At 38.5% G+C, this 18201-nt stretch overlaps 1 protein-coding gene across 2 annotated transcripts in view; it reads right to left on the bottom strand.

The window, feature by feature from the left end:
* LOC125912321 (calcium-binding mitochondrial carrier protein SCaMC-1) overlaps positions 1–17472 on the bottom strand; it is a 144148-nt gene extending 126676 nt beyond the window's left edge. Inside the window, exon 1 of one of the 2 annotated variants that reach the window (XM_049616681.1) lies at positions 16733–17472. In XM_049616681.1, coding sequence (XP_049472638.1) covers positions 16733–16915 — 183 coding nt within the window. In that variant the 5' untranslated portion in view covers positions 16916–17472. The remainder of the gene's footprint in view (positions 1–16732) is intronic. The other variant, XM_049616679.1, reaches the window with a different exon arrangement.
* Positions 17473–18201: the final 729 nt, after the last annotated feature.

The raw sequence follows: 18201 nt of genomic DNA, 5'->3' as shown, positions 1-18201 counted from the left end.
TTCTGTCTATGGTAGTATTACAAAATTTTATTTTAAAGTAAATTTCTTGACATATAAATGAATCCACTCTTAAAATAATTAGAGTACAGTCAGTTCTTGATTATAGCAAACTCATGAAGTTGGGAAATACTGATATAAATAATGGTTCTCTGCTGACAAATTTGGGGGTTTTTAAAAAAAATTTTGAGTGTAGTTGACACACAACATTACATCAGTTGCAGGTATACAACATAGTGATTTGATAACTTTATATGTTATGCTGTACTCACCAAAGACTAGCTACCATCTATTGCCATACAATGCTAGTACAATACAATTGACTATATTCTCTACGTTGTGCCTTTTATTCCCAAGACTTCTTCATTCCATAACTAGAAGTCTGTATCTCCCACTCTTTTTTTCCTACTGATGAATTTTGAGCAGAGAAGTGACATGATCGGTGTTAGAAAAAGGTTACTCCAGTGATAAACTTTGGTGAGAAGGAGAGAGAAAATATTAAAAATAGAAAGAACAATAAGAGGGTTATTACAAAAATCCAGAAGAGAAATGAATCTCCGAACTAGGGGGAAGGTGGTAGGAATGGCAATGCGGAGCAAAATACAAAAGATCTTTAGCAAGTAGGAGGTAACTTGATCACTGACACAATATAGAAGGTAAGGGAAAGAGAGGAATCTAGAACTCTGAAGGTATTATTTGGGTTGCCATGTGTATAGGCAGGGTCTTACTCTGACAGTCATCAGGTTTGCGAGAAAAAGAGTTTGGGGCATTCTGAGTTAAGGAATAGGCAAAGAAGCAAAGAGATAACGCAAGACTGAGTTCTAGAGTTTAAGCTTCAGTGACTATAAAATGGTGAGAACCCCAAAATAGGAAGTTGGAAGGAACACTGTGATGAGGGGGCAGTCAGGAAAACATGTTGACTTCGAAGTGTTAGTGAGGCATCTTCAAAATGTCTAGCAGACAGTAGACAGTATTTGCAGATCCTCACATACAGGTCTTGGAGATGTGAACTTCAACAACATCAGTAGAGGGACAGGGCAGAAGCTATGGGAGTAGATAAAATCACTGAGAGATATCGAGAATGAGAAAAGGGCTGGTGTTGACCCTGGTAATACCTACCCTTGAGGAAGTGGTTTTTTTAGACATTTATGTCATCTTCAAAATTTTTGCCACAACAAAATGATAAGTGATAATCTTTTCCTTAATATATTTCACTTAATTGATATACTTTTTAAAAACCAACTATTTTTAAAATAAACTTTGTATCACTACCATAACTAGGAAAGCAGTTTAAGTTGCCAGAAATTAAAAGTAACTACAAATAAAAATTCACCCAACCAAAAAAATGGACAAAAGATTTAAACAGACAATTCAGCAAAGAATATGAAAGAAAGGTTATAACCACATAAAAAGATGCTCAGAAACATCAGTCATTAATGAAATGCAAATTAAAAACACAGTGAGACAGCACCACTCACCCACTAGAATGGCTATAGTCAAAAAAGTCAAGTACTGACAAGGATGTAGAGAAATTGGAATCATCACTGATGGTGGGAATATAAAATGGTATAGCCACTTTGCAAAACCGTGGCAGTTTCTCAAAAAGTTAAACATATACTTAGCAAATGACCCAGCAATTCCACTCCTAGGCATCTAACCAAGAGAGATTAAAGAAGCTATACAAAAACTTAAGCACATATATTCATGGCAGTATAATTCCCAATAGCTAAAAACTGGATACAATCCAAATGCCCATCAACAAAATCGGACAACCAAGAATCACCACCAGCATGGAAAAAGCACCATACTCTGTAAGTGGAAGAACTACTCCTGAGAAAACCCTTAGTAGTGGAGATATGTATAAGATTTGAGGGAATATTATATCCATTAGGAAAAACAAAAACCAACAGTTCTTATAAGTAAAAAATTATAGTAATAAATTATTCAGCAATGTTTTATTAACAAAATGCACATAGCTGAACAGTTGAAGACTAAGCCAAGAAGGTCTCCTAGAATGCAATGCAAAAAGAGAGAGGTGAAAAGGATAAAAAAAGTAGAATTGGGAGAAAGATCCAAGAGATCTAATATTCATTTATTTGAAGTTCTATAAAGAGCTTGAAAGAAAATGATTAGAAGAAAGACAAAAGTCTTCAAACAGAAGTTGTATTATGATCTAGACATATCTGAGTAAAGAGAAAAACCCTAAGGCCTGAGAGAGAAAGAAGAAGGAATGATTAGCATCAAACTTAATTATCTGCAACACTGAATATTAACAATTGAGCAAACATAACATAACTTATACACTTGTCAAATCATTATGTTATACACTGAAACTAATATAACACTGTGTGTGTCAACTGTACCTTAATTTAAAAAAAAAAAACCTGAGCAATATCTTCAAAGTTCTCTTGGAAAATGATTCAGAAGCTAAAAGCTGACACCTAGCCAAACTAGCATTCAAATATGATCAAAGTAAACCCAGTTTGGGATATACTCCGTTTGTTACCCTTAAACTCTGGAGAGGCTTCTTGAGGATGCAGTTGCAGTAAAATGAAAAAAAAAAATCCAAGAAAGAGGAAAACATGGGATAAAAGGAACTTGATGAGAAATGGAAGAGTATAGCATATAATTTAAAGGTAAGCAACTGTTTATAACATGGCCAGAAAACTTAATGCTAGTGTTAAGAATTCAATTCAGCAGTAAATCCTGGTCAACATGTGCCCATGGAGAGAGGCTGAGGTGACTGAATTGTAGCCCCAGGAGCCCTGGCGCCAGGACGGGGAGGATGTCGGCTTCGTTATCCTAGGTCACCTTCCGGGCTGTGAGCAAGAGAAAGCACATCCAGGTACCCTCGCCCTGGCACCTTCAGCAGTAAATTAAATAAAGCAATTTTTTCTTTTTTTGAGAGAGAGCACAGGCACACAGGGGAGGGGCAGAGGGAGAGAGAATCTTAAGCAGGCCCCATGACCGAAGATCATGACCTGAGCCGAAACCAAGAGTTGGACGTTTAACCAACTGAGCCACTCAGGCACCCCAAGATAAAACAAATTCTTAAAGATAAGCCTGAACATCATGTCCAAACCAAGGGTTGTAATGGCCTTTCTTATGCTTTTAGAACACACAAAAACAAAAGGAAATTCTGATGGAGGAGTTCCTCATGGAGTCAGAGTGTTCCCTGAAAAGAAAATACACACATACACAAAAACAAATAATCCAATTTAAAAATGGGCAGAAGACATGAACAGACATTTCTCTAAAAAAGACATAACAGATGGCCAATAGACACATGAAAAGATGCTCAATATCACTGATCATCAGGGAAATGCAAATCAGAACTACAAGGAGATATCACCTCACACCTGTCAGAATGGCTAAAATCAATAACACAAGAAACAACAAGTGTTGGCGAGGATGTGGAGAAAAAGAAACCCTCTTGCACTGTTGGTAGGAATGCAAATTGGTGCAGCCACTGTGTACCATGGCCGGAACAAGAAGGAATGATTAGCCTCATAGAGGCTCCTCAAAAAAATTATATAGAGGTTCCTCAAAAAAATTAAAAATAGAACTATCTTATGATCCAGGAATCAGACTACCAGGTATCTACCCAAAGAATACACAAACACTAATTCAAAGGGACACATGTACCCCTGTGTTTATTGCAGCATTATTTACAATAGCCAAACTATGGAAGCAGCTCAAGTATCTATCAATAGAAAAATGGATAAGGAAGATGTAGTACTTTTTGCAATGGAATTATTCATCCATAAAAAAGAATGAAATCTTGCCATCTGCAATGACGTGGATAGAGCTAGAGACTATTATGCTAAGCAAAATAAGTCAGTCAGAGAAAGACAAATACCAGGTGATTTCACTCATATGTAGAATTTAAGAAACAAAACAAAACAAAACAAAAAAAGAGACGAACCAAAAAACAGACTCTTAAATATAGAGAACAAACTAATGGTTTCCAGGGAAGGGGATGGGTGAAATAGGTGATGGGGATTAAGGAGTGCTCGTGTAGGGATAAGCATCAGGTGTTACAAGGAAGTGTTGAAACACTATATTGTATACCTGAAACTAATATTACACTGTATGTTAACTAACTGAAATTTAAATAAAAGCTTAAAAAGGCAAAACAAAACAAAACAATAGAAACCAGCAAACCAAGAATTAGAGAATGAAGAAGATGAGATCCTTCTATAGTTACAATCACTTGTGTGATTTGAAATGTGACATTGGATGATCAATTAAAATTATTTTTAAAAAGCTTCTTAAAAAAGGGAAAAAACCCTCTATGAGTGAGTAGAGATTAGTCCCTTCTTCTTCAGGGTCACCACTGTGCTGGATAAAGCTACTTAAAAGTGAATTTTGTCACCTTGTGAAGACAAGTTCTTCAGTACCCTAAGTGTCTTTCAAAGTATGATTTATTACCTCCAATAATGCTTAAATATAAGATGAAATTATCCAATAAGTTTTCAAATAAATTTATCAAGAAAATATAAATCATAGCTCAATAAAAGACAAGGAAATTCATAATATCCTGTTCTGTATCCATTCAGAGTATGAATCAGTCAATCATGCTCAGGATGAAATGAACAACTTACGTTCCCACATGCTATTTAAAATAACTTTACTTTGTGGGGGAAAAAAGAATGAAATCTTGCCATTTGCAACAACATGGATAGAACCAGACACTATAATGCTAAGCAAAATAAGTCAGTCAGAGAAAGACAAATACCATATGATCTCACTCATATGTGGAATTTAAGAAACAAAACAAATGAGCAAAGAAAAAAGAGAGAGACAAACCAAGAATAGATTCTTACTATAGAGAATAAACTGATGGTTACCAGAGGGGAGACGGGTGGGGGGATGAGGATTAAAGAGTCACTTATGATGAAGATGAAATAAAACAATAAAAGAAAAGGAAGAAAAAGGAAGAAAACATAGCTAACGCTTTAATGCACAATGCAGAAGACAAGTTATCCAGTGAGTTTGTGTTCAATAACCCAAACATCAAAGGAATGTATGGCTGTGAAGAAAGTTTTAATCTTTGACTCCCTGGACTACTCCGGCTCTAAACTCCAGAAAAGCTTGTGGAAGCCCTAGGCTTACTGAAGAAATCATGTAACTATCACATGCTTAAAGTTTATAATTTATGGCTGCATTTGAGGAAAATAAAATGATTCACTTTGAAAATGAAGCCAGTGTTAGATTCCAAAAGAAGTGATATGTGTATTCTTTTTAGGGCACAAAAAATGAGAAACTACTATTCTTTGGGACATTTTTCTGTTCTGTAAAGAAAAAATATCCTACCCTGCACTTAACTCTCTTGCATCCTTTCTGTTAAAAACAGTTTCTTTCAAGTTCCCTTCCTGGGAAGATTTCAGGAAACATATTCTTCCCAATTTTAGTTTATGTGCTGCCGAAGCAAGCACCAGGAAGCATATTTTTAATGGATGTGCACTCGTTTGATCTTGGTGAATGGCTTGAATGCACGTCTCCTGACCAAGTTGATGGCTCTCAAAATTCAGAGGCAGGAAGTCCTAACTGCTGGTGTGATGTGGTGGTGCGTCATTTTTCTAACCAAACTTGGCACAGCCTCTATATTTTTATTAAAAATTTCATTGTCAGATGCTTCATTTATTTGCTTACCCTTTAGCAGTACCAGCCATTAGATGAAAGTATCTGACACAGATTCCTTGAACTGTAATGTGGAATAGTTCTGAATGATGGGATCAAAAGGCAAAAAATACTTCACCCACCATTTTTAATCTATTTCTTTTGCCACTCTAAATGTCTGCTCAAAGACAGGGATCTCGAACTGACCTGGATCCTTTTAGTTGAAAGGTCTCTTAAAAGCCACCTAGTCTGCTCCCCTCAATCCTACACCTGGGGAAACAAAACCTCAGGAAAGCTGAAGGGCTTTTTTGTCCACCCTCACACTATGGGGATGCAGAGATACAGCCAAGACTCTGTTCATGCTACCTCTGCACTCTGAGGCAACCAGTGAAGGTAACTGGTTTCTTTGTCTGGTCAACATTTTGATAAGATTTCTTTCTGACCTGATAAACATCATATTTAGTTTCATTTCATTTTGAGTAAGGAGGCTCTTATAACCCCCTTTTATGTGAATTACCATCTAGTTTCTTTAGAACTATGAAAGAGTGGTTTATATTAGCAGGGAAGACATTGCGGCAACGCAGAATTTTTTTTTTTGGTTTGTGGTAGTAATCACGAAGCAGACCATGGGGGTCTTTTCTTAGAATTCCTAATTTGCACACACTTTTTGGAGCCAAAGTCAAATTGCTAAAATTGTGAAATCTGATATTTTAACCTAGTATTTTTATTACCGACTTTTCTTTAGCAGTATTCTTTTTGTCACTTAGTTACTGATTTTCCTGCGTTTGATTATTTTAAGTGTTCTATGAGTGATATACACCTTTTTATGAAAGCTGAGTCTCATGAATTGAAGTAGCTGAGGTCCTTGATGTCTGTCATCCTTACCAAAGTACCTGACACAAAACTCACCAGAACCTAGAGCCATAGCTTTATGTAAATGTTCATGAGAGCCTGCCTAGGATGTGTTTGGAAACGGCAAGAATGGCAACAATGCTGGAGCAATTATAGCTCACTGTAATACAATCAGCAAAGGAGAGAGGGAGTGAGAAATGGAAGAAAACAAGAGACAAGGCCAGAGAGGTGTATGTAGTCAGGGAATGTCATAAAATTATCTTGTTTGTCTTTTTACTGCCTGCCTCTGCTACTAAAACATAAGCTCCAAGAAATAAGGACTTTGTCTAGTTCATCACTATACCCCAAGCACATAGAACAGCTTCTGACATACAATGGGTAATCAATTAACACTTGTTGAATAAAGCTTAAAAATGACATAATATAAAGAAAACATATTCTGTGAATTTTATTTAATCATTCTATGGCCTACTTAAGAATATAAGTTCACCTAGAAGTTTTATAGTTTCAACTTAAGTTGGTCCCAAGTTTTAACTATTTACAAGACATGCTACAATGAATAATCTTGTAAAATTATAATTTTTGAATCACAATTGTTTGTAACATAGATTCCTAGAGAGAGAATTGCTGAATTAAAGGACATGTAGATTTTCTAAATTTTATACACCGCCAAATTATCTTCCAAAAAGGGAATGTCAAAAAACTAAGATTGTCAAAAAAGGGGGGGTAGGGGAAGTAATGTCAAAAACTGATAGCTTTTCTTCTAAGATCAAGAACAAGACAAGGATGTCCACTCAAGCCACTTTTATTCAATATATTACTGGAAAGTCTGATCCATGGCAATCAGACAAGAAAAAGAAATAAAAGGCATACGTATTGGTAAGTTAGAAATTAAACTATCAGATGACATGATACTATACATAGAAAATTCTAAAAGCTCCACCAAAAAACTATTACAAGTAATAAATGAATTCAGTAAAGTTGTACAATATAAAATTAACACCCAGAAATTGGTTGTTTTTCTATACACCAATAACAAAGTAACAGAAAGAGAAATTAAGAAAACAATTCCATTTACAACTGCACCAAAAAGAATAAAATACCTAGGAATAAACTTACCTAAGGAGGTGAAAGACCTATACTCTGAACACTATAAAATAATGACAAAAGAAATTGAAGGCAACACAAATGAAAAGATATCCCATGGAATATTAATATTCTTGGAAAAATTAATATTGTTAAAATGTCCATACTACCAAAGTAATCTACAGACTCATTGCAATCCCTACCAAAATAACAACAGTATTTTTAACAGAACTAGAACAAATAATTCTAAAATTTCTGTGGAACTACAAAGGACCCTGAATAGTCAAAGCAATCCCGAGAAAAAATAAAGCTGGTGGTGTCACAATACCAGATTTCAAGATATACTACAAAGCTGTAGTCATTAAAACAGTATGGTACTAGCATAAAAAACAGACACATAGATCAATGGAACAAAACAGAGAGTCCAGAAATAAACACACACTTAGGTGGTCAATTAATCTATGAAAAAGGGGGCAAGAATGTACAGTGGAGAAAAGACACTATCTTCAATAAATACCCCCTGGGAAAACCGGACAGCTACATGCAAAAGAATGAAAGTGGACCACTTTTTTACACTATACACAAAAACAAACTCAAAATGGGTTAAAGATCCAAATGTGAGACCTAAAACTATAAAACTCCTAGAACATAGGCAGCAATTTCTATGACATTACGATAGCTATATTTTTCTAGATTTATCTCCAGAGGCAAGGGAAACAAACCAAAAATAAACTATTGGGACTACACCAAAATAAAAAGCTTTTTGCACAGTGAAGGAAACCATCAACAAAACAAAAAGGCAACCTACTGAATGGGAGAAGATACTTGCAAATGATACAAAAAGGTGTTAACATCCAAAATATATATAGAACTAATACAACTCAATACCAGCAAACAAATAGTATAATTAAAAAATGGGCAGAGGACCCAAATAGACATTTTTCCAAAGAAGACACAGAGATGGCCAACAGACACATGAAAAGGTGCTCAACATCATTAATCCTCAGGGAAATGCAAATCAAAACCACAATGAGATACCACCTTACACCTGCCAAAATGGATAGAAGCAAAAAAGACAGAAATAACAAGTGTTGGGATGGATGTAGAGAAAAAGGAACTTTTGTGCACTGTTGATGGAAATGTAAATTGGTGCAGATGCTATGGAAAACAGTATGGAATTTCCTCAAAAATTACAAATAGAACATACCATATGATCCAATAACTGAACTACTGGGTATTTGCCTCCCCCCAAATGAAAACACTCATTTGAAAAGATATACACCTCCCTATGTCTACTGCAGCATTATTTACAACAGCCATGGTACAGAAACAATCCAAGTGTGCACTGACAGATGAATGGGTAAAGATGTGGTAGATATAGACAATCAACATTACTGTCATAAAAAAGGATGAGATCATGCCATCTGTGACAACATGGATGACCCTAGAGGGTATTATGCTAAGTGAAATAAGTCAGACAGGGAATGAATAATACCATTCGATTTCCACTTATAAGTGGAATCTAAGAAACCAAACAAACAAACAAAAAGCAGAATTAGACCTACAAATACAGAGAACTGATGGTTGCCAGAGGGGACAGAGGTAGGAAGATGGACAAAATGGGTGAAGGAGAGTGAAAGATAAAGGCTTCTAGTGATGAAATAAATAAGTCACAAGAATAAAAGGTACAGCATAGGGAATACAGTGAATGGTACTGTAATAATAGCATTGTATGGTAATAGATGGTAGCTACACTTGTGGTGAGCATAGCATAACATATACAGAAGTTGAATCATATGTTGTACACCTAAAAACTAATGTAACATTGTATGTCAACTATACTAAAATAAATAATTTTTTAAAAGGGAATGTCAGGGACACCTGGGTGGCTGAGTCGTTTAAGTGCCTGACTCTTGATTTCTGCTCAGGTCATAATCTCACAGTTTGTGAGATGGAGCCCCGTGTCAGGATCTACACTGTCATCAGCACAGAGTCTGCTTAGGATTCTCTCTCCCTCTCTCTCTGCCCTTCCCCTGGTTATCTGTGCTCTCTCTCTCAAAATAAATAAATATTTTTTTAAAGGGAATGTCAATTTATATTCTCATCAAAAATATTACAGTGTGCCTACTTCCCCACATTATGACAAATACTAAATACTATCAAACTTTTCAAATGTTTGCCAATCTCACTGATAAGGAAGGAAGGGAAAAAGAAAAGAAGGGAGAGAGAAAGGGCACCTGGGTGGCTCAGTCAGTTGAACAGTCAACACTGATTTCAGCTCAGGTAATATCCCAGAGTCATGGGATCAGGCCCCACGTTGGGATTCTCTCTTGAGATTCTCTTTCTCTCCCTCTGCCCCTCCCCACTGCTCATACTCTCTCTCTAAAATTAAAAAATAAATCTTTAAAAAAAAAGAAGGGAAAAAGGAAGGAAAGAAATATTAAATTATATTTTTGTTTCAATTTGCATTATTAATGAAATTAAACATCAAGTTTGTTGGCTTAAATATTATTTCCCATATCTGAACCTAACAATCTGTGCTGGTAGAAATTGGATACAAATCACTAAGGGACACAAGAAGATTAAAAATTACTACTGACATTACATTAACTATTTAGAATCAAACTCAGACAAAAGAAACCAAAAAACAGAAGACTGATTACATATAAAAGAAAAGGGGGAAAAAGTACAGGTCAAAAAACATTGCAAGTAAAAATTTACCTCTGCTATTGAGACCAGATGGCATGATAAAATAATTTATCATTTTAAATTATTAACATGCTGGTTGTCACACTGAATTGGAAATATTTTTTTTTTACTTACCTATTGTTGCTGACCATGTAGGGAAACAAGCACTCTCATTTATGGCAGTAAATGAGACAATCTACTTAGATAATAGTACAATCTAACTACACAATAATTTTGCAGTATGTATTAAGATCTTATTCATACCTTTTGACCCTGAAATTACTCACCTAGAATTTTATTCTAAGGAAGATGAAAATATAAGGGGAAAAAAATTGCACACATCATTTACATTGCAGGAAAGTTTGTTAAAATGATGCTTTGTTCTCATAAGAGGATAGCTAAGTCTTTATACCTTTAAGAAGTGATGGGGGTAGTTATAATTTATGTCTTTCTTTGATTCCTTATCTATATAATACTGACATTAATTTTAAAGAGGTGAAATACTCTCTTATCATCATATGGCATAACATCTATTCACTGCTAAGTGAAACAAAACACATTTCAACTAGATTTTTCCTCTACTTTAATATTGGAAAACCTACTAGAAATCCAAAACATCTAGAAATGTGAATATAAATTGGCAAAATTACCATTATTTATCAGTATAAAGTTCTCTAATTTTTAAATTTCATAATAAAACCTAGGATATCACAGCCAAATTTTAAAGTTCCTCCCTAAATTTTTCCATACTTTATAAATGTATGCTTGATATATTTATAATACTGAAAAAAAACAATACTATATAAGATTGAAAAATCTCTTCCATCTATTCACTTTCCTGAAATTTTTAGTCCTTCTCTACCAATTTCACTTATTCCTCTTCCATTCCCTTTGCAGGACAAGTCTTCCAAAGCAATTTACAATTTCTTATTGGAACGTTTGTTTAATGAAGCTCCAAGATGTATATATTTTGCTGCTTTGGAAAGCAAGCCAACTTGTAGTATTCCTAAGATGTTATATTGTGTGTACAGCACAGAATTCAAACAGGCATTGAGGTTATTGGTAGACATATAAGAAAATAACTTCTTCTCCTTCAGAACCTTTTAAACACTTTTATATCAGAATCATTACATAGCATTTTCTACCAACTGGCTTCAAAGACTAATTTTTCCTCTTTTGCCAATAAAGACATTTTTTCCTACTACAGTTAAATTTATAGAAATTATTCCAATTATTGCATAAGTTTTTTGCCATACTTCATTTGCATTCCATCATTAATCACACCTGCTCACTCAATACATTTTAATTGTACATTAAAATCAATTTAAAGTCATATGCCAATTTCAAGAAAAAATGTAGGAACCATATGCTTTCCTATGCATGACATTTGCTAGTAAGTCACAAAACAACTGGAGGCTAAAATGAAGAAAGTTTTTGAAGTAGTACAAGGAAAGCTCACAGTGAAGGACAACAGTTTTATTTTTATAAAGCATATAAAAATGCAGAAATATGTTGTTTTTAAAAATAAGAGTCTGCTGGGGCGCCTGGGTGGCTCAGTCGGTTGGGCGTCCGACTTTGGCTCAGGTCACGATCTCGCAGTCCGTGAGTTCGAGCCCCGCGTCGGGCTCTGGGCTGATGGCTCAGAGCCTGGAGCCTGTTTCAGATTCTGTGTCTCCCTCTCTCTCTGCCCCTCCCCCGTTCATGCTCTGTCTCTCTCTGTCTCAAAAATATATAAAATGTTAAAAAATAAAAAAATAAAAAAAAAAATAAGAGTTTGCTCATTTTTCCAAGGGTCAATGAGGTTCATTTCTCCAGGTGATTTACTTATGTAAATCCTGAGAATTCAAATGAGAATCAGAATTTTGTTGTTTTTTTTTTTTTAAACACAGGGCTTGAACTCTCAACCCTGAGATCAAGACCTGAGCTGAGATCAAGAGTCAGACATTTAACCCAGTGAGCCACCCAGATGTCCCTAGAATCAGAATTTTGAAACTTAGAACTCTCTTGTTTTTTATACATGAGAAAACACAAGTTTAAAATGAAATGGAAAATGTAAACTACCTAAGGCAGTACTTAACACATGGTAAAAAATCAATAAATAGTTCTGTCACTCTTCTGCTTGCCTTGTCAATGGTCAAATGACTAGCCAGTGGCTTATCTGTATGGTTTGTAACATTACTGGACAAGAGGTAGCCTAATTCAATATTTTATATCAAGTATTCCATTTCACAAAGTTGTGGGTAAACTTTTCAATTCACCTATTTTTAATTAAAGTCAGTGTGTATGTATATGCCCTGTGGGCTCAGTCGGGACCACTGCCTGGGAGAGAGCCGCTCATATCATTGGGCCTTCTCAGACACTCCCAGCCATACTCCCATTCTAGTGTTTCAGAATCTCCCACATTCCTAGTGAAATCTGTAGAAATGGAAATCTTTTTTGCTCTGTTTTCACCACCCTCCAACCCTATGGATATAAATTAGTGCAAAAACAGCTAACATCTGCTAAATGACAATTATGTGTCCTCGCTGTGCTAAAATAAAGCCTTACCTAGTTTAATCCTAACAGCTACCCTATAAGGTGAGTTCTAGTCCTATTAGGAAAATTTACCCAAGTGGGGCCCAGAGAGTGAGATGCTGAAGTGTTGTGAGGTGAAGGTCACTGGACATATATAGCCAAGGAAGTAGGAAGTCTGGATGTTGTATGGATCATATGCAGAAGTGGATGAGGAAGTCACTCAGGATGATATAAAGATCTGCAGTAGAGATGGAGACCATGAGCAGGTGGTAAGTCTTCAGTGACCAAGAGGTTTATACAGAAGTTCAGTGAGTAGCAAAGAATAAAATGGTTAGGTCAGAGGGTAGATGGCATGGACCTCAATGAAGCGGGTAATTAGAAAGGAGAAAGAGGAGGGACTTCAGCCCTGAGAGGGCTGCAAGGAGGCTCCTCAGAGGAGAGCTGCTTCAGTAAGAAGCAAGGCTCTACGAAGAGGTTTAAGTGCTGAGAAAGGTTGTTAACCACAGAATAAAAGTTCCAGAGGTGACAGAGGGTTCAGGGAGAAGGAAAGCTTTCTTCCTGCTACTTTACTATTCTTCCTCAAAGAATAAGAGCACTGATATAGATCAAAAACAATTAGGCCCGTGCTAAAACAGGGGAGTTTTGCTGGGAGGAGTAAAAGGATTATAACTCCAACAAATGCACATTTCTTTCTGCTTGGTAAACTCCAAACCGGTTTTCTAGGCCCTGTCCCCCACCCTTCCCCTTAGAAGGTCCTGTAGGAAACAGGGTGGAGTCCAGAGGAAAAGAGACAGGGCTGTGGCAGCTTAAATCTGCCTATAATCTAGGTAAGTATTTCTTATCCTGAAATCCATAAACTCCTACAGGTCTGAGTATCTTTTGTGAGAATTTCCTAATTTTGTGTTTTCCTTTTAAAGATAATCTGAAGACAAATAGCATAAGCAACCAGACAGCCACCTTATAACTAAGGCCTAATATTTATTTCATTGCCCCTGTGTAATCCAGTAATCAAGCATTAAAATGATACCACTTTGTTGAAGGCTAATGAAAAACAAAAAACAAAAAACAGAGGTTCACCTCATAGGCAATAATGTATTTTTTGTTAAGTAAAATCCAGTGACATCAGAGCCCACATATATATAACAGTTTTCATAGTATTCATACAAAAAAAGAAAGTGGGGGAGAACTGGGCAAACACGTGATAATTTCAGAATGTTTAACTCAAACAAATGTACCTATCAGCAGAATATTCATAAGAAAATGGAAATTTAGTTTTAGCCAAACACTATTAGTTATCTCATTAAATAAATGTTATTAATTAGAATTTGGGTGGTTTTTATAATCTTTAATTTACCTACCTGTTAGGATCTATGGTTGTATAAGAGCTATAAGCATAATGATTTTATACTTTCTTTATATTTATAAATATATCTAAGTAACATGACAAAAATGATTTAACTCAATCCTTAGGAGTACAAGAATTGTTTTTCTTTAAAAGATAATATTTGGCCTATATTTTCAAGTTTTGAGATCCAATAGTCTGGATTGTGTTCAAGGCAACAGGACCAAGACTCACCTGTAGTTCAGCACAACTTCCCTCATCACAGAATGGAATAAGATGGGGATCTAGGACCAAAGCCCCAGGTCAAGTGTAATCTGTGTTGTATACCTTCTACGTCTATAACATGTATCACTAGCAGAAGAAGGTGGTAAAGCATTGAGCAATTCAGGATCCTAGCCCTCTCACTTTCCTCAGAGACACAGCCAACAACAAGGTACATGCATACATGGAATTACTCAAGGTTAGAAATTTCCTCCATTGTGACAAACCCCACAGTTAAATTCAGTCTTCATCTTACAAGATCTCTCAGCAGATATCTCAGTTCTATATAACTACCTCCTTGAAATACTTGACTCAAATTGGCCCCAAGAGACCTTACTCTTCTGATTTCCCTTCTACTTCATTAACTGCTTCCTTTTAGTCTCCTATGTTGGCTCTTTCCTGACCTCAAAATGTTGCAATGATTCACAACTCAGTCCTCAGACCAACTCAGTCCTCAGACCCCTCTACCTAGGGGATTTCACCCAATAAAAAGCTTTACCGATACAATGCTGATGATGTACATCTCTAACCCTTGAGATTTAGATTTATCTAAATTTAGATTTAGATTATCTCCTTGAGATTCACACTCAAATACAAAACTACTACTTGCTATATCCACCTGGATGTCTCTAAGGAACCTCAACTGTCCAAACCAAGAACTCTCGATAATCACTCACCCCACTTCACTACCCTCCAATTCTGCCTGATCTTAGCAAATGGCACCACCAACCAACCAGCTGTTCAAACCAAAATTCCTGGAATCATTCTTGAATTCTTCCTTTACCTCACACTCCAGATCAAATTAATCAATTTGTCCTGTCAGCACTATTTTCCAAATGTTTCTCTGCAGTAGATGCTGTGGTGCATTGCCCACATTCTCAGGACTGACAGTAGCTGGGAGTACTGGTGACTGAGTTCTCAGTTGAGCTCCTCCTTCATGCTTCTCTAGGCTGAAAAGACTCACCTTGCCTAAAGTCACTCCCTGGAGGCAGCCAATGTTCAATAAGTAGGGGAGGGGGCATAAGAGACAGGGGTAGGTAATAAAGCCCTGGCGCTCTTGCCTCAAGGAAGGACAACTCTTAAAGAACTACCCGAGATGCAAAGCTCCTTTTGAATTGTCTGAAGCTTCTGTTGCAATTCTATCACAGTTCAACTTCCCCCTCTGTCCAATCCTGCTGTCCAATCCTGATATAGTGACAGAAAATAAGTGGTTTGCTTCCAAGTGACAGGTTGGAGATGATACCTTTTGAGAATGAGATACCATTCTCTAAGACATAGTGTATACCTTAAATCAGTACTCATGCTAATATAGCTATATCCCTACCATTCCTCTCTGATTCCTACCCTACTCTCTCAGGTTTCTTCTCTGATATCCCTTCTCAAATAAGCAGGAGCCAGAGATACTTGATAGGCTGAGGTCCAGTGTCGTGGAGTTGTGGACTAAGTAGAAGGAAGCAAAGCAGAGCGGGAAGACAGAGGTATGAGATAAAGAGATAATAATCGAATCAGAGCAATTGGTTCTCGAGCACAGACCCTTAAAGGAATTTCCTGACCCATGGGAATATTCTGGACTTCTAACACACATCTCACCAGAGAGCTGAAACAAGTGGGGAGATAATCTGAGGACTGGTTAGCACTAATAGAGGGGAAACATGATTGTTTTCTCTTGGTATTTTGAAACTTTCACCTAACCAGTATTTAAATAATCAAGACTGGTCCAGAGAAGGAAGACATCCCTAATCTAGGCAAGGCACTAAATCAGTCAGCTGAAGCGTAAACCCACGGATCTAGGTCTGATTTCCCCCCAAGACATTTGGTGTCGATTTAAGAATGACAAGAGGGACGCCCGGATGGTTCAGTCGGTTAAGCAACGCAACACTGGGATTCTCTCTCTCCCTCTCTCTCTGCCCCAGCCTCGCAAAATAAATAAACTTTAAGAGAAAGAGAGAGCAGCTCTGGGGACCTATCTGCTCTTGCCTTTTATGCAAGACCCTGAAGCGTGAACCTAGGCTGTGAACATCCTGGGAAAGAAGAAAGTCTCTTCTACGAATTCACAAAGGCTAACACAGCCCCTGAAATTCTGTGCGGGTTCAGTAAATGTTGAGTCACTAGACACCCACTCAGCATCTCCCAAAAAGTCCAGGAGAAGGCTCTGGTCATTGTGGAAAGTGACTGTTGTAAGGCCGAGAACGTGTTTAGCTGGGCTGGGCTGCGTTATTCTGCGTCGCGGGTGAGAGGGGGCGCTCACGGAAGAGAACCCCACCCTTCCAACATGGTTCTTGGAAAGAAGCTTTGCAAAGAGCAAGTGTGGCTTTAACCTCCGCCCAACGTCTCCCACACTCCCGGTGCCACGTTCCCTTGGTCACTCACCTTCTCCGAGTTCTGGCCGGACGATAAGCCCCAGTTTTTCAGCCCCTCCTGGAGCTCGACGATGTCCACCAACCCGTCCCCGTCGCTGTCCAGGTCTTGGAAAAGGATCTCGTACCTTAAGTCATCTTCGTCTTTCTGGCAGGCCACCCCCGGCAGCACGAAGCCCCGAAGCCAGCGCAGCATGGCCCCGGGCGGGAAGGCGGGGGCCGTTCGGCCGCCTCTCCTCCCCGCCGGATGAGGGCGACCCGCCGGACCCGCCCCCACTCCCGCCTCCAGCTGCGCCACCTGCCGCCGCCTCGACGACGCCCGCCTGCGTGGGACCTCGGAGACAACGGAGACAACGGCTCGACGGGGCCTCCGGGGCGAGCCCGCCCACACTGCTGGGCTCTCGGGCGCCGCTGGGAGCAAGTTCGGAGGACTGCCTCGTGGGAAACCGGGCCCAGGCGCCTCGCGAGGGTCGCTACGCCCCAAAAGTTGCAGGTTGAGGCACCAAACGTGGCGGCAACCTGCACCCAGGACCTCCCCGGGCCCACGAGCGACCCGGGAGTCCAGGAAAGTTTAAGCAGAAGCAGAGAGGGCGCGCGTTCCCCCTGGCGGCGTCGAAGGAGCTTCTGGGTGTTTCCCTGCGCAAACTGAGCGGCTCCTCAGGTGAGTGCTCCGACCTGCGCCTCGCCTCTGACGGGAGCATCTCGTGCCCCCGCGCCACCCCTCCTTCTGGGGGCGTCTGAAGAGGGCAGCCCTCCCAGAGGGGCCTCCACCCTTGGTTCCAGTCTCCCTCCTCCCAGCCCACTCCCAGGGATCTTGGGGTTGCTTCCGGGAGCCCCCTCTTCCTCACCTCCAGCTTTCTCCTAGACCCCCCGGCAGCCTTGTAGCCTCGCCGCAGCATCCACCACCTACCTCTACAGAACTCCCTTCTCACAGAAACCGAAGGACCCTTTCAAATCCTTGTCCTATTTAATGCTGGTCCTGTTCAGACACTGCTGACCACACCCTTTTCCTTTGTCTTGTGGGACGCCACACATTTCTGCCCCTCCTCAGCCTCTTTTACAGGCTCCCACAAAGGGGCCTGAGATCTTCTAAAATTGAGGCACTAGACAATGGCAGTAGACAGGGTTGAGGGATTATGTAAAAACCGAGTTCTGTAATTCATTGCACTGAAACTTTGTGTCCTCAATCTCTGGTCACATCTTTTGAAAGTCAGTGGTACAGTCTAACGACAGGCCCAGACCTGTGTTTTAAAAAGTAATTTTTCATGTAAAATCCTAAATCTTGGACCACAGAATAAAGTTCACTTATTTCTTTAAATAATGCTATTAGATATACTTTACGATGTCATTTATTTCATATAAATTTTATACTATTTTGTTAAATGCTAGATAAAAATAAGAACATTGGGGCCCCCCCGGGGGGTTCAATGGGTTGAGCGTCCAACTTTGGCTCAGGTCATGATCTCACAGTTCTCAAGCCCC

This window comes from Panthera uncia (genome assembly GCF_023721935.1).
Source record: "Panthera uncia isolate 11264 chromosome C1 unlocalized genomic scaffold, Puncia_PCG_1.0 HiC_scaffold_4, whole genome shotgun sequence".
Lineage (NCBI taxonomy): Eukaryota > Metazoa > Chordata > Mammalia > Carnivora > Felidae > Panthera > Panthera uncia.
Note: the sequence above shows the minus strand (reverse complement) of the source record. Positions and strands in the feature narration are given on the sequence as shown.